The following is a 26,548-nucleotide window of genomic DNA, read 5'->3' on the forward strand; positions in this document are numbered from 1 at the left end:
GCCCCTCCTGTAACACCTGCTGCAGGGAAGATCTCAGCTCAGAAACTGTAATTTTCCTAATTTGATATTGCCTCGGTTTCACTATGCTTCACCTGAAGGCTGACACGGGCTCTTCCTCAAACTGAAAAGGAGATCACTGTGGGGGGAAGACACACAGTACCAAATCACCACAACAAAAAAATCTCCAGGATCTACATTTTTTCAATTAAAACAACCCCTGAACATTTTTTTTTTTTACATTTTTGAGAACAGAGAACTTAGATCTATTTCTACAGATGCAAAACAATTCCACCTCAATATCCAGTAAGTCATCTGAAGTACTGGTGAGCAGGCTGGCTGTCAAGGCAAACTAGCTTCAAGCAAAAGCCATAGCTGACTGAAGATTGCAGCTATTGGGAACTGAAGTCCAATTGAAAGAAGTGCTCCAGAAGCAGAAGCCTGATGCTACACGACCTCCATCCCACAGCCTTCTTAACCACAAAGGCATGAAAAACAATCGCTACTGAACTTTTCCTGTCTTTGTATTACTCTCATTAGGAACAGATTATTAGGGAAACTGAGATCACACACGCTGCTGAAAGAAATTCAGCACCTGAGATCCTCAGAAGAGAGCACTGCCCTTTCTGTGTTTGTAGGACCTATGGTTAAGTCATTGCAGGTGTTTTCTTCTTGGTGGGCTGCGCTCCATGAAAGTTTCACTCTTTCCAGTATAGATTAAATGTCCCTCCAACATGTTTCAGACAAGGCAGGTCCTTATTGTTTAAAAAACTGTATGAAACATTCTTATCTTGATTAGGTCTCCTAACAATAGAATTCTTTGATTAACCACTGTAGTCCAAGGAAAAGACACTATATTCTCTGTCTATTCAGTGCTTCCTGATGTCTATTCATACCTCCCTGAAGGATGACTCTCATAGCGGAACCACCCCCCCCTAATTTCAGTAAAAATCGTGAAGCAGGATCTACTTCCCCATTGTCTGGCTGCTGGTCAAACCAGTACCTTCCTCACACTGCAGCCAGGGGATATTAGCCTAAAGAACAGAGGACACTATTCTAGGCTCAAAGTAGTTGGAAAGGAGCATGATGAAACTCTAGAAGTCTATGCATTTCTACCATCTTCCTAGTATACTCTCACACAGTACAATTCTTCACTGAGTTAGAATTTACTTGTGAGCAATCTGCACTCAAGACTTTAAAATAAAAATAGAGGGTTTATTATAGACAATGAGTCAGAATTGTGTTATGCTGACAGTTTAACAAAGATAATTATGCAAGATCAAACTCCTGCTGATGCTGTATACTCCCTCATTAAAAGTAAAGTAGAAGTTCTCTTCAGAAACACCCTGAAATTCAGGTTCCTGACATTTCACTTCTTACAGTTGGCCTGTAAACTCAATTTTCCATGATTTATAGAGCTCTACACACAGGCTTCATTCCTTAGGTAGAGATTTTCTCATGTTTAGTAAGTGTGGGACTGCCTTTCAGGAAAAACAGACTGTCGCCTGCACCAGCCACTTCATTTTTAAATGAAGCCTGAAGGCGCTCAACATTTGGTCAAAATGTTGAAAAGTGATGAGTGAGGAAGAAACATCATGAAACTGAAATTCTGTAAGCATTGCTTCTGAACAGCAGAGCTCTTTGCCTCTCTTGGCTGCCCTGTTGAAAGAAGTACCCATCATTTGTGTGATAAAATGCTCTGTAATTCTTAAAGTTAGAATTGCAAGGTTACAGCTTTGTCTCTCCACATAATGTTCAGCTATTTCAAGACAACTGATCATTTGCAAGTACAAAGTGGGATACTAATACAAAAATCAGAGTGATTGCAGAATATAGCCTATTGCTGTTCTTCAGTGCCCTACAGACAGGCTCCCGAACAGAAGACTGAAGTCCGAGTTAACAGCCACCCTGCTCATCTTTTTGTTCTTCTTAATCATGCAAAGTTATTACAGTACAGAGTTGAGAGCTGCAGGAGCAGCACAGCACATTTTTCAAATACAGGCATATTTCTCCAGATTTTCTTGCAATTAGCACTAGAAAATAACACACAATGGGAACTTACCAGTTCAGACTTGAAATAGCCTATTGTGTTTTCATCTAACTGAAAGTATCTTCTCTTCCAGTTCTTCATCTGTTGAAGGAAAAGACATCAGTATTTATATATTTTATATAAAAAAACCACACACTTGTTACATGTACTCATAAATATATGAATAATATAACATGTAAGTCTAGTTTCTAATATGTGATATTGTATAATTCATTTGTTTATAACTATATATTTAGAAATTTTATTACATACATTTATATATAGGTCTGTTGTGTATATATATAGCGCCTCCAAAATAATTCTACAAGACACTGCCCAATTATGGTTTTGAAAACTGCAAAACCTAAAAATTCTGGAAGCTACTATTTTGTATTATAAGATTTTTTTTTTCTCAACAATTTCTACTGAAACTGCAACAACTTATCAGCACGCCGCAAGAAATGGTAAAAGACAACATTAAAGGTTTCTAGCTTATTTTTAACAAAAAAAAAGAATGTTACAAAAAACCTTTGTAATCCAAGATAAAATGAGTCTGAGAACCCACAAAGTGCATCTTGCTTAATCTGAAAGATCTGTTCCTTTTTTAGCAAGGTGTCATGTGAATAGTTGCACTTGTGTTAGTCTGACAATTGTACAATTCTTCCTCTGAACTGAAAAATTAACTTTTTATACATTTCAGTGATTTTAAAAGCATGCATGAACTTCTGTCTTAATTTAGATGCTTCTAGCAAGCAAAATGAGCATCTCTACGTAATCGTGGAACAGAATTCCTAGCTGCGTGCACTAACCATAACGTGAAAGTCTCTGTGCACACACTTTTCTTCTCCAAAACACCTCCAACACTGTAACACTGAAGAAAGTAATGAAAAGTAGTAGTAATACAGACATTTTACATGCTAGTGGCAGACAAGTTTTATCTTTAGCCAGCCTTAATATTGTCAGCAGTGGTAAATTTACTGGTAATTATGTCTTTTTTTTTTTAATCATCTACTTGATAAGTAGAACTACCACCTTAGGACCTTTGTTATCGATTACGAAACACACTGATCTCAAATACTTACCACTGCTCCTTGTTTTACACAGTAGCCAGCTTTGATAATAGCATTATCTGGGGGATGCTTAGCAGTAAAATAAGGAAGGTGACTTTGTGACCGTTTCAAGTAATTCCTGTCACCCCCTTCACTGCACTCACTGATTTCTTCTTTCTAGAAAAAAGTAGGAAAGTTCAGAATAATCTCAGTGTTTTTTAAAGGTCAAAGAGTAACTATACTAGTTATAATAGGAAACAATTGTATCATCCCATGCTCACAAATCCATTTCCAATTTGTTTGAAAAGAGAAAATACTTCAACTGATTTCTAGAGAAAAAGAATGAGACTCTCCCAGGGCTCTGGTTGAGTACTTGCAAGCTCTGTCGATAAACTGAGCTACGAAAGTGCCGAGTATTCTCAAACAGTATTGACAGACAATTAAGAAAGCTGCAGACCTAAACCCAAGGTACGTGCACGCATTCAGTGCCAACTCGTGACTTTAAAGGCCAAAACACTAGAGGTGGCTACTGCAAAGAAAAGGCTATTTCTAGGATGGTAAGATACATTAGAATTCACCAACTTTTTAAATGCAGTTCAGCTGTATACATACATTTACAGGATATTAACCCAATCTGTAACTCTTTTCAGCTCAAGGAACTGCCAGAAACAGATACAGGTGTATATCTTTAACATTACATAGGTACTTCTTCCACAAGCTTGTTCAGTCTTTCAAATTCAGGAGAGTTTCTTGCATCTGTACCATCTTTTGGCAAGAAGTACCTTATGTTTTATTACTCACTGGAAGAGCTCCTCCTTCCCCTTTGTTTCACCCTAGTTACACCATTAGCTTTGTTTAAAAGCCCATAGGTCTCATACTGGAAAAGACAGTTTGCACCATCCGCTCCTGCCAATCGTGATTCTGTAGAGCCCTTACATCCCCCTTTAGTTACTACGTTTGTACGTGGAAGAGCGTTCCTTTGTTCCCCACATGGAGATCATTCCACATAGACCAATCATCCCTGAAACCTTTCTCTGAACTTTTCTGGTCCTAGTTTTTAAGATGAGAACAAAACTGGACACAGGTCTGACAGGATTTATACAGCAACAAAGATGTTTTCTGTTTTGCTCCTTATTCTTTTTCTAGTAACCCGTAATATTTGTGGGTTTTTTCCTTTACTGTTACTGAACAGTAAGATGATGTTTTCATAGTATGACTGTAACTCTTACTCCTCACTCAAAAGGAAGTGGCTATTTCACAATCTAGTGTTTTCTATAAAAACCAGGATTGTTTTTCCCAGAATCCCTTACACCACACACCGAATTTCACTCGGTATTTTATTTGTCCACACACACCATTTCATAAGTCCCTTCTGCAATAATTTAATCTGCTATCACCCCCACTACCTCTAGTAACACAGTGTAAATATAAACAGCTGTTTTTCAGGCAGTTGAAGAACCACAAACTTTGCTTTGTTAACACCAATTTCACACACACACAATGTTTTCAGCATACTAACCAGCATCTGTGAGCAAACAATCGATACTCAAGTAATTCTTTAGTCTACTATAATTCTCTATAATCTTGTATAAAGGGAATAAAATCCTCAAAAAAACCCCCGAGTCAGTATTAATAAAAGGTACATATCAAAGTAAAGTCCTCTGAGCAAGGCATGAGGCTGACAGCTATATTGTGATACATGTTTTCTCATCTGTCAAACAACAAAGCTTCCTCTATCAAATAGCAGCCCGCTTGTTCTAAGGGTATTACCTGCGTAGGTGTAATGATAGGAACACCACCAACTATTTCTGTCCTGTAAGAGACTTGTTTCTTTCCACCTGGGCTTTCAGCTTGACGATTTGCATTATCCATTTGACAGAGAGGATCAGACTGCTTTGGTACCTGAAAGTGGAATATGATAAATAATGTACGTTTTATGAAGACCTCAAAAAAGCCCTAATCATCACTCAGGAATTTCTGTCCTCAGCAGGATTTAACCAATGTTCTCTAATTGTAAAAGGCTAGACATAGCTTACACGCACATTTGCTGCAACGGCTATGCTTCAGTTCTCAAAAGAAAACTGGTGCCGATGAAGACATTTCACCAGGCGTCTTGAAATCTAAAAGTCAATTCCCAGCTTTGCCATAAGCACTATACTTTGTCTTCAAGAAACACTGCTAGTGTGTAGAACTGGTTCTTTACTTTTCACTTGATTCAGTTTTAGTAGTAAGCGCTTTAGACTGGAGACATCCCAGCACCTGTAGAGCTAGCACAGGCAGAGCATAAACACAGGGCTACACTGAGACTTCTGTCAAATAGGATGCCTTACCAGAAATTTGCACTTACACTCCAATATTTGAGAAGACTCCCTACTGCCTCCATTAATTCTACATACATTGCTAAATTCTGTCCAAAATGACCCTAACTACCTATTTCTAACCATCATTAACTGTTAGATAATTCTCTCAAATGTGCAACTGAAGCAATCAAAACATCACAGGAATTTAATTTCCTCAATAAATGTTTACTCAAATTTCTGAGTTTGTGCAAGTAGTAAACAAAAAAAGCAGCACTAACTGGCTACCTAAAACATTGTCATTTATAATCTCCTTTTACCTCCAATATTAATACAGTAAATTTGAAGTGACTTCAACAAGAAGAGATCACGGGTCTCACACCAAAAATATCCTAATCAGCAACCTATTGGATATTTACGTAGGACATTCAAATTACTTCAGAAAGAAGGGGCATGCAAATTTGTCTTCACACACTGAATTACCACCCAAGACTATGGCACATTCAAAACTTGAAATTGAACTCATCCATAAAGTAGTTTTGTTTTTGTCTAGTTTGCTGTGATCCTAGTTCCTATGCCCAGGACTGCTTACTTAAAAAAAAAAACAACACACAACCACCCACACCAGCTTGCAAAGTAGTGCAAACAGTCCCGAGAGCACAAATTCCTCCTGGGCCAGCGAAGGTGGCACTCAGCAGCTTGCTCAGCTGCGGTGTCAGGCTCATTCTCCCACTTCCATCCTCCCCTCAGCCTTGCGCAAGGCCCGGCTTTGCTAGCACAGGTGAAAGGTGACCCCCGTCACAGACAGGGCTGGCACTGAAGGGTAAGACATTCGCCTAGTGCATGCGGATCATGGGCCTCAGACTTTCAAGAGAAGGGGCCTGTCGCTACAAGCTTTATGGGTTAAGTGCTTGAGCCAACAACTCCTACTTAAAATGTTACAGACCAAACCTACAACCACCACCTGATACAAATGTACAAACAGTACTCAAACAGGTACACAATGTGCTGGTCTGCAAAGATTCGGAGTTATTTTGAAATTATCAGCACTCAGTACTAAAAAAAATGCAATGAATCTTGGACCATTACAGTGAGTAATGCTTATATGAAAATTAATAACCGAATTATCTTCATTGATTAAATAATTAGCCATACTAAATAACCTCTGAACAGATTAACAGTTCAAAGCCTTGTTCCTTCAAAGACAAAAAAAATACTAATGACTTCACCAGCCATTTAGAATGCAAGTTAAACATGTGACTAACAGCTTCCAGACTAGATTCTAATTTGATGCAATTAAATTTTTTATTCATTCTATTTCTTGACCTGGAAACAATTCAAGCTGGCTGTGGTGCATCCTCCTTGTGAAAAACCCAAGTAAGAAGGCTTTGCATTTCTGGAATTTTTTTATTTATTAGTAGTTGTAATGGTTTTATAACTCCAAAGAAAAGGCTACATTAAAACAATGCAAACAACTCATGAAAGCATCCTTAGATAACCTAAAACCGAGAAAGTTATCGATGATAAATATGAATGTGCACACCCATGCTCAGAACCCCAAAGGGTAATGCCTCTCAAAACAGTTGATATCATCGCTTCCCCAAAACTGGAGAGAAAACAAACCCTTAACTTCTGCCTCCTGAAAAGACGGAGGTAATACGTGGGGTTTTCCAGTATGTGATAAAAAGCTGTCCTGGTACAAACCACAGAAGTAATTTAATACTCATCAGAAGAATGCATTAACGGCTTTTTCAATGGATGTCACCTAAAATCAGGAGAGCACCTTTGGAACATGGCATGTTGTCTTTGCTCATTATTTTAGCAATACTTTACAAAATACAAACTTCTGACACCAGCCAAATGTATGTGTATCTCTTCATTGCTTGCAAGTGTCTTCTGGATATCTCAATTAATATTAAATGTGTATGGTTAATTTTAAATTACTAGAAACAATCATATGCTTTAATGAAAGCATCACATTTTTGGCCAATTTCCAAAGCAAAAAGTAAAATAAACTCAAGTTTAGGGCAAGCTCTGTAGGGTTTCTCCAAGTCTTGGAAAGCCAAACCAAGACTAGTTTGTAGAGATACCAGGACTACTCTAGTACAAAAACTGGAGGCAAAGTTTAAGCATCTTGAGACAGTCACCATTTGAAAGCATTGCTAAATATCAACTAAACCACTTACTGTGATTTTGGTAGCTTTGTTCAGAACATTTACCCATTCAACTAGGTCCTGCTGATCATTGGCTTGTAGAAAGTATTTTCTCATCCCTGCATTCATAACTGTTAAAAAACATTATGAAAAGTTAACAACACTGAAATTTAAGAGCAAACTTAACACCATCATAGAAAGATTTGATTTCAGATGGAAAATCCAGTTTAATTATTTAAGCTGTCTGCTACATTTCTTTTTAGAAAATCATCTTAAGACACATACACACACTTGACAGGCTTATTTAATTCTTTTAAAAAGCTTATTTTTAAGCTTTCCACTTAAAACAGCACCTTACAGAAATTGTTAAATGAATTTTATGACATAAAAATAAAGCCTTGAATTTTGTCGGAATTTTCTACAGTTCAATTTCCCCTTTTCTCAATTTCCCCAAGCAACAGAGTTTTATACCTGGGGATTTCTACAATTTCTCCTTTTAATCTTCTGAGCAGTATCTGCCATCCTTTGCAACCAATTCATTAACATGATTATGATCAATGATTTTTTAGCAAAACAGATTTGTGGAAAAATCAGTATTAATAAGTATAGAATGCTCAGGAACAAAGAACTTGTAAAATAAAGTTTTATGGTCTGGCTATTTTATTCAGTGACTTGGCAGAGAAAGCATATTTTCAGTAAGTTCATATATCTACCCCACAACACCTAGCATACCTTTATCCAAAAAGGACAAAAATATTATTTCTATGTAACAGTCAAAATAATCACAGCTAGTTTTCTCAAATTCTAAGAATTTATCTTGAAATTAGTTTTAAGGTGAACAGTGACTAAACCCTTCCTAGAAGTTCGAAGCACTGCTGCTAAAGTCCGAACAGATTTTGCTGCTCTGCCTCTAACATTACAGTTCTTCAGGTCCTCGCTAACAGCAAACACATACTAAAACCAGATAACTTTGTACTCTTCCATCTTTCACCCCAAAGTGAATGGTTTGAAGCAAACACTATTAGAAGCAAATATAAATTCAAAATACAGAACTGTATAATAGGGTGACTGAAACAACAACTCCTGGTATTTAAAAAACAAAAATGTAAATGTTTCTTCTAAGAAGTAGCAAAACCATTTTAAATAAATCAGAAATACTAAAAGCTTTCAGCCAGCATCTTTGATCTTTTTATCTATCTATCTTTTTATCATCTAAGGCTTTTTAGAGTGGCCCAATGTCAAGAGCAACTTTACAACTGGTAAAGACAAACACCTCTACACATGCATGTGCAGAAGAATCTGTAGATGGCACCGAACTGACACACTAGGCACTAGTCTAGAATCCTTGAGGCCTTACACATAGGGGTGATTTACCAAGTGTTTCACAAGCTCCAACACAGAAACTGCACAAATTTGCTGGAGCTGCCTTCTCCAGGCCTGTACAACACTGCACATGGCAAAGGACACCTTAACTAACTGTCAGAAAACCTTCAGGCATTTTCAGTACCTTCATCTGAGCTAAAACTCTTACAAGAATGCAGCCATAAATAACGTTTATTCATAAACAGAGCAGAGGCTGATTTCTGTGTCTAACACATTTTGTGTATGCCAATTATTTGCAAAAAAATATATCTGGAATTATGGTAAGTTCTGGACAAATTACTTACAAGAAAAATATAAAAAGAGACTGACCATAAGGGGCTTTTATGATTACCTAAAGCTTTATTCAAGTTTAAGTATCAATAACCCTAGAAGGTATCCCAAGCAAATTCTTTCTCTTTGGTACAGCAATAGAGGCTGAAATTTAACATCAGAGCATTGGCTGACCGTATTTTTAGATCAACCAGATCAACTCTTATCAGTAATGCAGATTAAAATAGTTAAATTACTTGTCTTCATAGCTGACAGGCATGCCATGTTTCTGAAAACACCCATCATTTTTCATTAACTTACTAATGCCTCAAATTCCACGTCTGAAAAACTGCTCACTTACTCCTCATTAAGCTGCAATATGAAAAGTCACAAAATATCCTTATGAAGAAACCAGCATACTAAAAAAAGTAATACAAGCTTTTTTGAAAAAACACACTACCAGCTGTATCTAGTAACAGAATTGCAGATCATCTCTGTTACCAATTTCTGAAGAATATACTTTATGCACATGCTGCACACAAGAACTTACCAAAACAGAATTCTGCCTTTGGCCTTAGCTTAGTTGCATCGCTAACCTAGTAGGGAAATTAAGACTGTAAATATCACTGTGCATACAAAATATATATCAGCTATCACTTTTTTCTTTCATGTAGCTAAATCCAAAGATTAGTAGCATAGTAAGCCTGTTTGTTCCATCTGTATATTTTTATACCTAAAAATACTATATAAAAATCAATTCAGGATGTGCAACCTATGGTTGCTTAAGCCATATGTTCCCGTTCCTTAAGTTTAAGGATTTTTTACCAGACAGATGTTGAAAACTGAAAGCATAACTATTCTACTTGCATTTTGAAGTTCTACATCTCAACTGAACTAAAAATTCAAGCACATTTTGTAATGACAAGGACATCGGTTGTATTTTGTTCACTAACATAAAAAGAGTAATAGCCACTTTTCTTCAGCAGTCTCTAAAATGTTGCAGTGTTGGGGCAGGAAAGTAGTAGTTGTTCTGTTGCGAGAGGTGCTGACATTTTTACATTATAGAGCACTTCTATCAAGGGCAGGGTAGAAGGCAGGCAACATCTCACATCAAAACCCTTTTTTTGGCCAGAAAAACCCCACAGGTACTGCACAACTAGAACTATGGAAAGTTAGGCAGAACATCTGCACAGGACGCCCACATGAGCTGCCTTCAAAGGTGCACACAGGTGCAAAGGCACAGGGGACCACTCCTGTGCCCATTAAAAGTCAGATGCAAGATTTCAGATTTCTTAAGGTGACAACTGTGAGGTTTGGAGCAAAGTAAGCACAGGAGGAGGAAACCAGGAAGGACATAAGCAGGTCTCCATAGGCATTTTCGTACTCATGATATAACTGGCATCAATGGTGTATTTTACAAGAATACAAAAATACCAAAAAAGGTGGGAAGATGCAGTATGACAAGAAAAGCAAAGGAAGGATGAGAAATGAGCAGAAAGACAGGGAGGTCAATTATTTTTCTCCATTTCTTTGTTAATGTGTTATATGCTACAAATTTAACCATGAAGACTTTCTTACTTCAGTTTTCTGTCAGACATATTTGGAAGTGAGTGTATAGAGTATAACAAACAGGGCGTTTTGTAGAAATTTTTCTATTCTATCTATTTAAAACCATAATTACTTGCAAACTAGCACACCCAGAGACTTATCTTCCACTTTGTAAATGATGTGTCTCTTCCTCAAGACTATTTGGAATTCAAAGACTTACAAAGAACTGAAAGATACAGTTCAGAAATATTAATTCTATGCAGCACGAAGACCTGCCATTTGAAATCACAAAACAAACCTAGACAACACGATAATTAGTCTGTTCTTATTTTAACCTGATACTATAGAAGCATTTGTTATCACTTCTCTAAAACTCACAAGCAGCACATTCCCATGCCCTACATAGTGGGCATTTAACATTGTCTAAAGTTGAGGCCCTCAGAAAAGGCCCTTGGCAGTTACCACCGAAAAATTGACAACAAGTGTCTTACATTATTATCTTACCTTTGAAATATAGGTAAGTTTAATGACTCCAACAGGTGGAGATCCAGAAGGAAGATTCTGAAACAAATCGTATGTTATAAAGTGAAACTAGTTTATTCTTATATCACAGTGTTTATGCATAAAAAGCAAATAATTCCACAAACAACAAGAAAATTCTACTTGTTTTTATAGACAATACACAATGTATGTTTGAAACCGGATCTGAACTACTTGTTTATTATACACACATCTGTTAATCAACTAAAAACAGAAAGACTGCTAGAAACAATACAAATAGTGATTGTTTCAGAGGTTTATACTAGAGGAAAAAGGATTTTTGCAGGTCTGCATCCAGGAAATACGGAAAGAATACTTTTTCCTTAACAGATGTTGGTGTTTTATGTATTTTGACCAGGGCAGACTGAAGGAACAAGAAGTGACATTCATGTATTACGTCAGATACTTCAAAGGCCATGTCACGTATTTCCAAAATGGATGGAAAAATCATAGTCTTTTCATATTAAAGTTACTGCAGGGAAAGGCCATGACACTTAATTTACAATCTCTATTACAAAGATCCCTAAAATATATTTACAATCCAAAAAGGAGCTGTCCATTGTTTTTATCTCTTGCTTAACATACTAGTCTTAACATTTAAATTACTGTCCACAATTAATTAGCAGCCTAGAAATACAAGTTAAAGAACTGAGCCTCATAAAACACTGTTAACTTTTATTAACTGTTTCTAATGAAACAGTCTTCCTAATTTTATGCCTTTGAATAGAGCATCGTTTTCCATATGCTTTTTTCCATTACAATTTTTACTTTCAGAATGACCCCTTACGTTACAGTATCATTCTTCCCACTACAGGCCTCCCTGGAGACCATACTGCATCTGCTTGCTGATCCTTTCCCCAGCTAAAGCGCTCTCCATTACACCATAGTGCCTTATGAACTTCTACATCACAAAGAAAAGCCTAATGCTACCCACAAGATCAGACAGGCAAAGAATTGCTTTATATTGCATTCATATTTCAAAGGTAAGAAGTAGGTTAGCTTTACTAGAGACTGGTAACACTGAAATTAAAGTCTGCCCATCCTGCCCAAATAAATAAATTTTACTTTATCAGCACAATTTTGATCCCAGCATACATCAGTTTTATAATCTTTATATTAGGATAATAATGTGTTGTTAATGATGGACTTAAAACTATTTCTTTGAACAGATGAACTGATGTTCACAAATACAAATAGAGCACTTTATCAGCAACAAAGGGCCCAGTGAAGTTTTGTACATACTGTAGACTCATCCTATAGGAAGTTTCATCACTTCAAGGATTAAGAACGGTCTCCACATAGTGGCTTTACAAAAACCCTGTTGTTCTTCAAAACTAAAGCAGCAGACCACGAAAATCAAGAACTCTCAACTTGCCTCTTGCAAGGCATGCTTTCATTTGTGCATGAATGCTAACATCAGAAAAAAAATAAGGAAGTCTAAACTAAAGACTCTAAGAGATATGCACTCCAAATGTCATTAGTCTTAAAACTTCTGAATAATTGCAATTTCTACAGTATTTCAAGTTTTGCCCACATGCCCTGGTTATATCACAGGAGAAACTGAAAAACAGAATTGCTTTGTATCACTCATCGAGATCAAACGTTTGAAGTCTCTCTTACTTCCAGAAATGGTCTTTTTTCTCCTCTTCAAAAACTGCTAAATGCTTCAGTCACAAGTCACTTTCATCAAGCTGCACATAGTTCGATTTTTTTCGTTGGTTCCTTTGAACACTAGACTTGTACGGCATTTTAACTCTGGGCTCCCCAGCAGAGCAGTACATGAAAATTCTTCTGGCAGACAATTGTCAGCTGACCTAGATCCTATGCTTTCACTGTCTTTGTACCCAAACCGTAAGCAGTTATCTGTTCTCCCCTTTGCTAGAAAACACACTGATGTGTGTACAATGTGAAAGCAGCTTTTATACAAAGCACACTCTCTTTATTCCTATACCACTCATGCTGTATTGAAATGGCAAGCATCGTTAGAAATTGCTTTTCAGTGACTGATTCTGTTGAGGCAAAATAACATGAAACAGCTAACTGACCCACGCAATGCCACAATAACGAAATCCTTCCATGTAAGGTTAAAGGTGAATTAGAAGACCTGTGTAGTGAAACTAGCATTTGATTTGGCTCACCTGGTTATATTATATAGCACTACCTAGTACCTGCAAGAACTTGTAATGCACACTCACAACACTTAATAGAAAATATAGCGCATCATGATTCAAGAACTAATGACCGATTTATAAGTGGGATCAAATTCAGATTCCCATCTGATCCCTAAACCTCCTCTCAATACTTAAGATTCTATATATTGGCAATTCACTGACGTTCAGGTTGCTTTTAATGTTTTACTATTAAGTGCAATGGATAATGTTTTAAATAGAATACGAACTCTATTTTTTCCTTTAGAAGACTGCTCATATCAGCAAAGAAGAAACACTGATTTACAATTATCTCACTTATATAAGTAATTTTTTCCCCTAGCTTCCAGGTCCATAAACTAATACTAAATCCCATTTTTCTTAAGTAAATTTGTTCAAAAAACATCTGAAAGTGGAAATTGACAGGAGCCAGGGAACTATTGCCAAGAACATCTCACCTGTGGGTTATCCATGTACCACACCAGACTGTCTTCTCGTGTGTCCAGAATGAAGTACCGCCGCAGAAACTTGCCACTATTCTCATTTTCTTCAATATCTAAGAAACCACAAATGCGATTCTGACGATCCACATAAGGCATTTCTGACCCTGAACATCACACTGCAGAACAAGAAGCATAGAAGTTAAGCAAAGTTCCTTGTTACTAATTTTAAGACTGCGCCGTGCCTACCCACAACATTTTGAGCAGTTTCAACCAGTAGCTTAAATAAGTTTCTACAGAAGACTGAGGCATAGCTGTTTCCCCCCACTACCACCACTGAACTTTTAGCTAGGTCTTTCTTACTACTTTGAAGCATATACTTAGGATACCTGATACCCTAAGTGCAAAGATACAAGTGGTAAATAGATGAGCACCAAGACTAGCTTGTACAAGATCACTAAAGAATAATCAAAGAATCTCCCTCGCAACTTGCGCAAAGTTAAAATAATGCTAGGTTTATACTTCCTCCTTTGACATTGCCTTTCATGGTCAAAAAAGGATCTTTGTCAGCAACTCTACTGTCCAACGTGATTTTTCACATTTTGCTTAAGCAAATTCAACAAAAAGGCTTTCAGAAACATTGTTCACATTTTTCTTTTCTCCTACAAAAAAGCACTTCATGTCCAACAATATCTAAGAGCAGACACCTTTTCATCTTTATACATTAAATAGCCAAATTGAAGTTGTATGCGCAGCAGAGATGTGAACAAACTTGCTAGTCCAAAACCGAAATCCTAAATATCCATGCGGTACTAAGTTTGAGGCTGGCAGGCTTTTTTAAATCTTGGGTTGAGGGATATTTTTTTTTTTGCCTTTTTTTGTTTTGCTTTAATAAATGAAGAACTGTACTGCTGACCACCTATACCCACTTTGCCTGCTTCACCTTTTATGGTTCTGTCTTAGTGCAGGCTATTGCATCATTATTTTTTTTTTTTGCTTCCCTTTATTTTATGGGACATTCATTTTACCTTAAGAGCCAGCCTTGTAAGACCAAAGACAAATCTGCATGCTCATCTAAAAATGGCAATAAACATTATTTTAAGTATGAACAAAATCAGGTCGATGCTGATCTTTCCAGAGCAGGAAAGAAACAATTCAGTCTTCTTTATGCTTTGTTACAAAACTCAGAAATAGCACATATCCAAAAATATTAACATGAGACATAGAAGGTTTAAGCACTTCATACTTGCTCTTTCCGTAACATCTTCCAGCTTTCACTGTGTAATATGGAAGCTTCTTTTTAATATTTCTTGAAGTTGCTTACCTTTACTATTTCCTTAAAGTTATTTTATTTAAATATAGTTATATACACACACAATGAGGCAGACCCCTGACAACCATCTGTAGCTAGCTGTTGATAAATCACAGTAAAACCTGATATATGGTTACATTTTAAAGTGTTTATTTTGGGGAAGCAGATATACAGGTAAGCCTACATTTATTTTGGGGGGTCACATATTCAAACATGTATATATAAGCTTGTATTTACAGCTGTAATTTTACATGATTAGAATATTAGTCAAATTTTGCTTCCATCACTGAGAAACATTTTTTTTTTTAAATTATCCTTATTTTGATACCATACTAGAAGAATTTCTAGTAAACAGTTTTAAGCCATTTAGCTCAATCTGTAAAATAACTAACCGTTTTTGTGCCCAACGCCAAACTAATTCTCTGGTGCAAACCTAAGTCTGATTCATTAAGTCTGGCATGACAGACCAGATCTAACAATCTCAATTCAGCAGCATTTGCAAAAAAATGAAGAGATTGCAATATCATAGTGATGACAGACTATTTAAAATGTTATTTTTTTAAATATAAGAGACTAAGTTATAAAGTTAAATGCATTTGTGTGTATAACAACATTAACACACTTTTGTTTGGGGTGCAAGATATTTTCTATATAGCTACAAGGACTTTAATGTAAATAAGCCTTCCATTAAGTCCTTGACCAATTTGGTTTTCTTTCTGCCTCCAAAGGTAAGTCTCCATATTTAAGTTATACAACAATGGTTTAAATCTTCAAAAACATACATTTGTTCCTCAATAAATTAACAAAATTTACTAAGGCAACCTAAATTTTATTATTATGTTCCTCAAAATTTAAATATCACAGATCTAAAACAAGTTCTGTAACGAAGTTACAGAGCAAAACCAAACACTTGAGTACTCTTAAGACAATGTCATAATCATAACAAACATTCATCAGTAATTCACATGCTGACTCTTGGGATCACTTTACACTGAAACAACATCTCACTATAAACACATCTGCAGCTAGGGGCAAGCTTAAGAGTAGTTGTTCTCTAAATTATACCTCTAAGTTCGCAGAACTCTGCATCACCCACACCTTGTTTTCATTTAAATGAACATATAAGCTGTCATTTACCGGTATTGTCTTAAATTGTGCCAGGTGGTCCTTCAATAAAATATGCAGCCCTTCTGGGACTCCACTTTATTTTAATATCAACAGTTTATGAAGCCCAGAAAAGCTTTGTGCCTTAAAAAAAAGCAAATACTGGTGGCTGGTTTCCTGTCTGAGCAGGCTTAAGCCGTGTTCTCTGCAGATGTGAAGAAAATGAAACAAGGAAAACTTGTTTTTGAAACAAGATACAAATTGATTAAGAATCCTTGCATAAACCCAACTGACTTCTCAACACACTTTTCCCCCTATAGAAGAATCTAAGTTTCAAAAAACCTTTTAAGAAAAGTGGAGAATACTCATAATGCTCCATTATGACCATACAATTAGCTAAAGCTGAACTACTCCAATACTTTTAATTTTTTTCTCCCAGGGCAAAAGACAAAACTCAGCAGCTTTCTCTTATTTGTCAATAAATCAACTTTCATAGGAAAAGAAAAATCCCTCAATTCATACAGATATTCTATTTCTAAGTACTACTAGTTAATTTCTAGCCTACAAAATGATATTATTTACAGTTCCTTTGTCCTCTGATGAAAACACAGGATAAACTATCACTAATTTAAAACTTACATTGTGTGACTACATTTTTCTTCACATTAGTTCAAAATTTCTCATGGGCTTACTGACCTCCACCAGAGCGATGCTCTTAGAATAACAGATAAAAAATTCTTTATTATAAAATTGAAATCAAACAAAATCATCCAACTGTTTTTTCCCATTTTAAAAGTCTGCTTCCACCATATTACACCCTGGCAAGATTCCACCATAAATTAATACCAATTCTATTCATCATTGATTAATGAACCACAATTTGTAGTGCACGTTAAAAAAAAATACCAATTTGTGCCTTTCTTCCAGTTACTAAAGCAACTGAACGCACACAACAAAACCACCACCACGATACCCTTCCTGGTAACTCCAGACAGACCAGAACAGCAACCATGACAGAATTACCACATTACTTCTAAAGATTCATAAAAAGAACTGCAGAATTCCAACATCAATTCCACAATGTAGGAGATGTGGCTGAAAGGCCACCAGCCTAACAATTCACTAGAACCTCAACTTAAAATTGTCTTCAGAATATGGATCTTGCCTTACAGAAATATGATTTACTTTTCATTATTATTTCAGATTATTATAAAAAATCTCTAACTCTGTACATTTTATAACTATTACACGCAGACTTGGTGATTTTCTACAGCAGAATCTGCAGCACAATCTAATAACTCTTCTTCCCACTTTTAGAATCAAATATTATAAAAAGATTACAAGCTCTGAAGAGAGAAAAGCTGAAGGCATCAAACCTGTAACAGATCACATACAACTGCATTTTATTTTGCCTTCCTTGCCGGGGGGGGGGGGGGGGGGGGGGGGGGGGGGGGCACGGCGCGGGGCAGGAGAGGGAGGAGACAGGTCAATGACATAGCACTACTTCAGAAAATTTACCCCCATGGCCCATTTCCTTTGGTTCTCGCCATAATCCCCCAGAAGCTAAAATATTTTTGAAAACCTGTTTTGTGGCAATATTGATACTCATATGTAAGAATTTAGAAAACTCTCAGCTCCTTAAAATTTCCTCTTGGAGGGCTGTGTTACAATCCAAACAAGAGGTCTCACTTATTTTTGAAGTCTTGCATCCCTCTTTCCAGTGGCAGCGTACTAATTTAAGTAGGTACATATACCTCATCAGCCCAGCTTCTCTCAGATTTCCCCTCTCACCGCTCTTTTCCTCTGAGGTATACCATATACCAACATTCCTCAACATTTATATCACAAACTGAAAGCTGCCTGGCCTCCCGGCCACCACTATAAATAATAACAAAAAAAAAATAAAAATCACAGATCAGTCTCCCAGTCTACAACTGTAAATGCATGACTGCACAACTAGAACCTGCAGAAGCACACAAGCATCTTGTTTTCACCATCTGTAACAGATTGCTTAAACTCTCCTACATGAGTTTCTATTTTTGGTTTCACAGCAGCACCTGTTCTTGAGTTCACCTCTTCTACAGTTTGGTTGCAGCCTTCATGACTTCAAGTACAAAGTCTATACAACACTACTAGAGTGGTATGCAAGGCAATGTATATGTGTAGTGTTATATTTCTACAGCCCAGCCTCTCCTTTGACAGAATGTTTGATTTCCACAAGTAGGCATAAACCACAGACCGCCGCCTTACTAGAGAAAGTAGAATTTCATATGAATAAAAGGACTATGCAATAGGCTTTGCACTGTCCATGTGAAAGCCTGATTAAGAAATCCAGCAAGATAAGCACTTCTCCTTAATACCTTTTAGCTTTATTTTACATGTGTTTTCCCCAAGTTTTGTGTATAATCTATTATTATTCTTATTTCTTTAATTTAAACTAACACTTCTACTTCCTGCTTTATTAGTGTATGGACAGTTTAAACCTTGGATTTAACTTACCACAGGAGATGACTTCGGGGTTCTTTTCCTATTAGTAAGAAGATTAAGAAACATACATTACCTACTTACTCATCTCGATCAAACAGTGAACAACATTCATAAAGCTACACTTGATAAATATAAAATGATGCTATGAGTCATGCCCATACCTCCTCCCCACCCCCGTTTTTAAGCTTTACTAATAACACTAGCTCCATCGCCGCAAAGGGAGTGTAAGCAGCATCCCCAGCGAGCTCCAGTCTTTTCCGCAGTTCCAGGGACAGCTTCATTACTGAGTGCTCTTGGCTTTTGCCTAGGCAATTACTATCAGCTTCCTGTTGTAAATCAGCTCCTCTCCAGTTGGTTGTCTCTTTTGCTGGCCATTTACTCCATTTACTGATTCCCAAGGGTAAGGGATGAGTTCAGAGTTCAGGCTGTCCTGCTTATACCCTGGAGGACCCAGCAATGAAAACCTTCCTTCTTGCATACGTGCAAGACGGCAAGCAAAGGTGGTGGGGTGGGGGGAACTCCTACTCTGACACAACGTTTTCAGACACTGTTCTGAACTTAAATCACAAATTTTCAGGAAAGTTGTTCAAACTTCCTTATTTTCAACACTTTGAAAACCTTCCAGTAGAGGCAGAACACCATATAGATAATTTAAACTGAGCAGATTAAACTCTGCTCATCTTTCATAAACCCCTTAAAGCCACGATTTCCTAAGTACCCAAAACGTGACCGAAAAACCCTAATCCAGGAGCTAGACAGATTACTTGGGTATGATTCTGATGACAACCAGTAAGCTAATTTAGGATTGACTGTTTTAAAATTACACGTTGAGCTTTTCTGTTTCCCAAAGAACCTTCACTAATTCATTTTTGTTCTGGAGGGCACATGCATGCTTCTGTTGAACAGAGAAGACACGACTACAATTTGCTAGAAGGGTATGAAGCTATTAGTAATATTTTAACTACATGTACAAATAAGAACAGGAAGTCTCCAGAATATGCTGCTCCCTAAATTTAGATTCCTCCTCTAAAGCAGTCAAGCAAAAGGAAAAAAGCAGATCCAAAAGGCCACTATTCACCTGGAAGAGAATTCCTAAGCATAAGCAGTTAATCTTTGAAATTAAAAAAAAATCTGAAAATAGCAGCAGCAGCATCGACCTCTCCTATGCCTGAACAAGCTACAAGGCATCTCAAACACCACATCCCTCCCCCAGCACCTAATCCAACTTCCAACCAGGCCACAATAGACAAGAATCATCATTTGCATTGATGAATCATCCAACAACACAGCAGTCTTATCTTGCATTTTTAAGTCTTACTCAGTCAACATTCTGTCTTCAAAATGCATCTGATCTGCTGTTTTCCAGGAAGACTTGTTAAATCAGGGTAAACAGACTATTCCCTTCCTTTGCAGTGTACCTCAGCAAGTCAAATGACTATAATTTTATTCCATACTATCTACTAAAGTACTACAGCATTAATCCCAGGTGTTTTCAACATCCATATATAATCAACACTTATTAAAATATACATTTTACAACCAAAATGCAAAGCATGCACCCTCTCTCAGTACAGATTGAATCAGGTAAAACCTGCTACACCTCAAGACCCTTGATATAATAGTATGTGGAAGAGCAACAGTTTGCTCAAACTGACATGTGAAACAACTGAGATGAAGTTAACCACAAAAAAATGCATGCAATTAAAGAACACAGACCACCACCTGCCTGCCTCCTTCCCTGCTACACTGGCAATTAAGGTTTTCCACAGCCATTCTGGTCTTCCTCCCAACTCCAGACACCAGACTGCTCACCAGAAAAGCACAATCATTCACCACAGACAACACCACCAATCCATGCATAAGCTCTTCTAGGCTAAACTGCAGTAATGTTACTTTTGTCTGGGTAAGAATTTCAGTATGTTTTAGGGTGAAGACTGGAGTTCTAAGGAAAATGTTTGGAAGTTACCCGAATCCATCATGCACTTGCCTACTTCAAATAGTGATCGATCTGTTCCATGATGGAACAGATTGGTACTTCCACAAAAACTTTTGCAGGAATTTCTGTAAGTGATGTTTCATGCTCTTAATATAACGTTTTCCTCCATTTTAAGGTATTTACAATAGCAGCCAAAGGCTTTGGGATATGATGAAATGAGGAAATGCATTGTACAGGATACAAAATTCCTCTCTGTTACTGATCTCTTAAGACAGCCAAAACAAAAAGCTGCACCTATTAATCATTTTTTCCTAGCTAAAACAAGTATTTTAATTGTTCCTCTAAATACATTGAGCTAATACAAATAAAAGGAAGCATTCTGTGCAATGAGGCCAAGACACTCTTGAAATTCACCTATTAATAACTTAGGAGTGATGACTCGCCTAGAAAGAAATATAGCAAAATTCACAAAGTTAAAAGACAGTGAAAGAATATGTTCAATAACACTAAGTTTTTACAACAGTCAGAAGTACAGTTTTCATCACTTCACATAAAGTCTAGGTAATACAAAGTTACTCAAAATGAGACATAACCAGAGAAAAACAAAATATAGTTATACTAATTCACTTTAACTTATCTCATACAATCCTCAAAACAATTTTTTAAAAGCTTATTTATGTCAGTTAGACTAGTTAAAATGCTTAATAATGCAGATTCAGAGTTGATTTTTTACAATTATTTTTCATGTTACTATGGGCCTTCTCAATTTTAAGTGCTCTATGTAAAACTCCAAATATGGCATATTAGGTTCTTGTTCTTGAAAATGCTTACATGCATTGGTCTATAGATTTTTCCCCATTAATGACACCTAAACCAAATTAAAAATTAAGAAATAAGCACATTACTTATTAGGATTACTTATCATTACTAAAAAAGCTGTTTAATTTCAATTCCTAGTAACTGTTCCATCTAGGGCAGCCACTCCAAGAACTCCAATTCCACACACTGCCAGCTGTTTCAAACTCAACCCAAATTAGTCTTCAAATATGAAAGGGCAAGAGTCTCAAAAGCATCACAATGACTTTGGAGCACAAAGATTATCCCCATCAAACCACAAATTCTGGTGAAGCTTATTTGACCTCATGAAGTTCAATACAAAAAGGTGAGGCTATTAAAAAAAAAAAAAAAAAAACAGCTTGCCATTTTTGAGCCAGTGTTGCTGATTTTCACTGTAAACCCTTGGTACAAACTCACCAGCACAAACACAGACCCTCCTCCTGTGAAGTACACAAAAACAAAAATCAAAAGGCCAGGTGCTTAGGAAACTAACAAGTTGAAAATATCTTCAGTTTTCGCAGAGTATTGTTACATTGTTAAAGAAATACCAGCATGTACATACCAGAGTGTTAAATTAATTTTGAAAGTACTGCTTAAAAATTATCTGCCTCAGTAGCACCAAAACATTGTGCTGAAAACACTGGGGAGAAGCCAGAGGGCAACTTCAGAAAGTATTGCAGGAGTAAATAGATCCAAAGACAAGTTCCAAATTTAAATGCAAGAATATCATACTCAGACTAATTCCATTAAACTGTACATATTTAAGACACTCTAAAGCCAGCTCTAAACAGCTGAATACCTGTGAATTGTGATTTCACATTACTTACTTCTACTAGTAGCACAGCATATTACAGGCCATCTGAACACAAGTTTGAAACAACATTTAATAATTTTGTCTACAGTGAGCTCAGAACAAAACAAGCAAGCATATTTTTCAACACCTGTAACTAACTGGAGTCTAACAGGGTCATTGAAGTATCAAAGTATCAAATAATGAAATGAACACCATCAGATGAGTATCTGGTTTGACCTTTTTTAAAAACTTGAAAGGATTTAATGAAACCAAAGCATAAAAAGTAACAGATTATCAAATTTGGGTTTATAGATCCAATTTAGCAAATTCAGTGCAATATAAAAAAATGCAATGATTCATCTACATTAATACTCTGGGAAGGAAAACCTGTCACCGTTAAGATTTCACCTTACTGTTACCTTAATCCTGTGGGGCTTTATGGTACAGACTACATTCACTTCACTGCGTAAGACACCACGCAGGCCAAAATGCCCACTACTGCAAAGATCAGACACCTTCTCCAGATTCTAGTTCACCTGTCAATCATATTAGCACTGTACAAGGATTCACAGCGATTACGACTAATCTCAGAGCTTTTCGGTATGCGCAAGTTTAGTGAAAGTTCTTTAGGAAGAATAAGGCTTTGTCTGTCTCATGTAAGCAAACCCACACTCATGGACAGAACACATGCCTGCTCCTGCTTAACATGGTGGAAGGAGAAAATTAAGCTCCCATCAAATGGCAGGGTTTTCAGGTTATTACCTTTCCCCCTTCTGTTTCTTTGTACTTCTTAAATAAAGAAAATTAAATCCCACTCTGGTATATTCAATAGAAGTCTCACCTGACACAGAGAGAAACCTCATAAAATAAAAGCTTAACTGCAATAATAGGTTTTGTAGCACAGTACCAACACAGCAACACTTCACTTACAGCACGTACATCACTAACTTCTCACACCATTTCCAGCAGCCTTCCTCCTTGGAAAAAAACCTGTGAGCCCAAGGAAACCTCACATCAGGTACAGCCCATGTCTGGTTGCTGACCTTTTTCCTTACCTTCTTACTTGTGCAATACCACTAACACCAGTTTACTGCACAGCTGTTCTGCACTGACACTGGTGCTTCCCAAAACACAAATTACAACGCATATGGAGAATAACCATGCTCCACCTACAGAGTAATCCCAGGACTACCAGGAAGTCTTCAGGCTCCTGGCACTTTGGAAGATTACTGCCTGACCTATACACAGCAAAACTGGGGAAAAAAAAAATAATCACAAGCCTTGTGTATGTGCAACAACATGCCTGGAAATCCTGAACTTATCCGGAGTACGCAACAGACTGGTTTTCAACCTGTTGTACTACAGCCTTCCCCCAACAAGGGAACAAATGGACCTCCCTAAGAAATCCTGCTTCTCCACCCAAAAAAACCAAGGCAACAGCATAAATTAGCAAAACAGTATAAAAAAGTGACAGCACCTACAGTGAACTTGTTTAACGAAAGAAGTTAACTAGAAAATAAATAACCCAAGCCTGAAGTCCTGAATAAGCAGGAACGCATCTGAAGCCAGAACATCCTTGAAGCACTGCTACCTAACTTTGCAGCACTAGTGCACATACAGGCACTGAGTCTACTAGCTATAGAAATAACTTGCCAGATGAATTATTAGTACAGCCTAAGCTTCCCCTTGTTATTATAAGCCTCCCTAAAGAGTTAACCAATTTATTTAACGACATCTTTTGAAGTGCAGTTTTAAGAGGACTGTTCGCTCTTGCAACAAACCTGACATGTAACTGTTTTAGTGCTTAACAGAAGAACACTTAATTAAATCACTAGTCTGAACAAGTTCAAACACATTTTCTTGGACATGGGATGTAAATGTGGTGGGTACCAAAGCACCCATGGAGAGCATACACATCAAAACAATTACATATTAAGCTAATGAATTTATCACTTGTCAGTATACAGAGACTGTTCCTGGGAGTGCTGACGCTTAGCAATAAAAACACATTTGCAAAGCTTTAGAATTGTTGTCTAGTCTATGTTTTCAGTTTACAGCAGTGACAATACCATCTCATATTTCCACCAGAAAGATCCAAAGTACTTTTAGCTCTATAAAGTTATAAAGACCCTGCTCTTTAAAGGTGCATGCAAATTCTTTTCCCCATTGGGGAAGTGGGAAGGTAGAGAAGCTATCTTCTCTAAACCTCTTTCACATGAAAAGTCAATAAATCAGAGTGAATTTTAAGAGATTCTGAATATCATGCCAACAGAAAGAATTAACAAAACTCACAGCTAAAACATTGGGAGGTAATGGTTACCTAGAATTAAAAGCGTTTTCCAAAGAACAGTCGACAGAAGAACAGAGACAGCTTTGCCATTGTTCCCTGTGTGGCAGTATCATAATAGAAAAAGATCTGCCTGGTTCATTCAGGTATCCTAAGCATTGTTTTTTATGCTTTGTTAAACAAAGGAAGCAATGCAGTACTCCTTAAAGTTTTAAGGACTTGCTTTCTTTTTTTAACTGGTCCAAGACATCTCCAGTGAAAACTTCCACCCCCACCCCCTTATTTTTTTGATTTTACTCCTTCAGCCTGGAGCTCATCCCCAGCTTTTAACTTTGGCAGTCTCCTGAACCTCTCCCACCCAGCACAATGGAGCTCTACGTGGCACATTAGTACTGCACCTGAACACATCAAAACCTGACTGACATACCCTTGCAACACTTCTGCGATGCAGAGAGCCACCAGATGCAGGAGCAGTTTCAGTAGAAGAGCGGAGGGACAGAGAAGCAGCTTGTCCCAGGCCACACAGGAAGCTTTTGGCAACACAGTGAGCTGAACCTGTTTCCCAAGTTCCAGAGCAGCAACCTCACCATCGAACCACCTTTCTTCTACATAAAATACCTGAAACTATTCAGATTTTCAATGCAAAGGCATATGTTTAAACCTGAAAACTGTTTATAAACTGTTGAATGCCACAAATGTCTACCAGACCTGCAACTCCCTTACGCGTGCAGATAACATCTGTTAAAAGTAAGTGGCTCAGAGTTCTGCACCAGAAAGCTTAATAAGTTCCTTCTCCAAGATTAAAGAAACACCTACACATTCTAGATGCTTCTGCAAGTCCCTGGAGGGAGAAAATGCTGCTTAGTGCTGAGACAATGAACCAAGCTTCCTTCCTAAACAGCAACAAGCCCCTGCTACTTTACCTAGCACTAAGAGGAAAGTGTTATTTATAGAATTGAGCCATATACGAATACGTATCTACGTGTTTCTAAAAGATAGACTAGAACATATATCAAGATTACCTTAGACTCAAATTTTCAAAGTCCTAATTTGAGACATGAGTGTAAGAGCAGAAAAAATTTTGAAACAGGTCAGTTATATCTCCCATTCCAATCCATTACAGTCATTCCGTGCATTAAAGTGTAACTTCAAAACCTGAACTTGAACCATACTTGTACTCTGACCTCTTCAGCGGGCAATTTTTTTAAAGCAGCTACGTTATTTCTACATGTCAGATAAGCTCACTGGAATTTTGATATTTATGTTTCTTATATAATTTTATAGAGCATTGAAAGCAACGCTTCCAGCTATGTTTTATTTCATTTAGACTCAAAAACAAAGGAGTATGTGTACTGACTGTTGTATTTCTTGGATCATTTGTTTCCTGGTGACATCTACAAAACTCTCCCCACTTTGTGTTTTAGGCTAAAGCCAGTTACCTAAATTCCCATGGTTTGGCACTGAATTTACTATCCTGTATTTTCATGCAATTATACCACTGCACAAAGGTTTATTTGGCTCCAAATCCCAGTATTTTCTAAGAATGTTTCTACTGTTCATAATTATCAGGAAAAGAAGAACAAAAGCAATAAACCATCTTGCAAGAACCATCTTGCTCTTGTATCACAAGCCATTGTTTAGACAAACACCGACGTACAGCAGGATACAAGAAAGCGCACAGCACAGCATGCGAGGAAACCTCGTAACATGCACTCACCAGTGGTGCTAGTTTGCTGCATTTTGAAGGAACTACGTTTACTACGATAACTGTCAGCTTAAATAACCAGGAACACTTAGTAATAAAGACATGGATGGAATTCTAAATCTACTAAAACAGATAAGAATTTTGCAGGCCAGGCAGTTTGGGCTATGTCCAACACTACACTGGAGACTGTATTACAAGTAGAGATCTGTTCACATTTCAGTAATGCCCTCAAGTTCTTTCTAATCTGTTACAGTC

General features: G+C 37.1%; 1 protein-coding gene across 9 annotated transcripts in view; it reads right to left on the bottom strand.

Annotated features, from left to right (window-relative positions):
* Positions 1-26,548, bottom strand: part of PLEKHA1 (pleckstrin homology domain containing A1) — a 38,656-nt gene that overhangs the window by 9,014 nt on the left and 3,094 nt on the right. For 8 of the 9 annotated variants that reach the window (XM_055805589.1, XM_055805574.1, XM_055805586.1 and 5 more), the window contains exons 2-8: positions 13,851-14,011; positions 11,210-11,266; positions 9,708-9,753; positions 7,559-7,656; positions 4,846-4,977; positions 3,109-3,252; positions 2,060-2,128 (exon numbers count right to left, since the gene is read on the bottom strand). In XM_055805589.1, coding sequence (XP_055661564.1) covers positions 2,060-2,128; positions 3,109-3,252; positions 4,846-4,977; positions 7,559-7,656; positions 9,708-9,753; positions 11,210-11,266; positions 13,851-13,991 — 687 coding nt within the window. In that variant the 5' untranslated portion in view covers positions 13,992-14,011. Of the gene's footprint in view, positions 1-2,059; positions 2,129-3,108; positions 3,253-4,845; positions 4,978-7,558; positions 7,657-9,707; positions 9,754-11,209; positions 11,267-13,850; positions 14,012-26,548 lie in introns of those variants that run through there. The other variant, XM_055805622.1, reaches the window with a different exon arrangement.

This window comes from Falco peregrinus, chromosome 1 (assembly GCF_023634155.1).
Source record: "Falco peregrinus isolate bFalPer1 chromosome 1, bFalPer1.pri, whole genome shotgun sequence".
Lineage (NCBI taxonomy): Eukaryota > Metazoa > Chordata > Aves > Falconiformes > Falconidae > Falco > Falco peregrinus.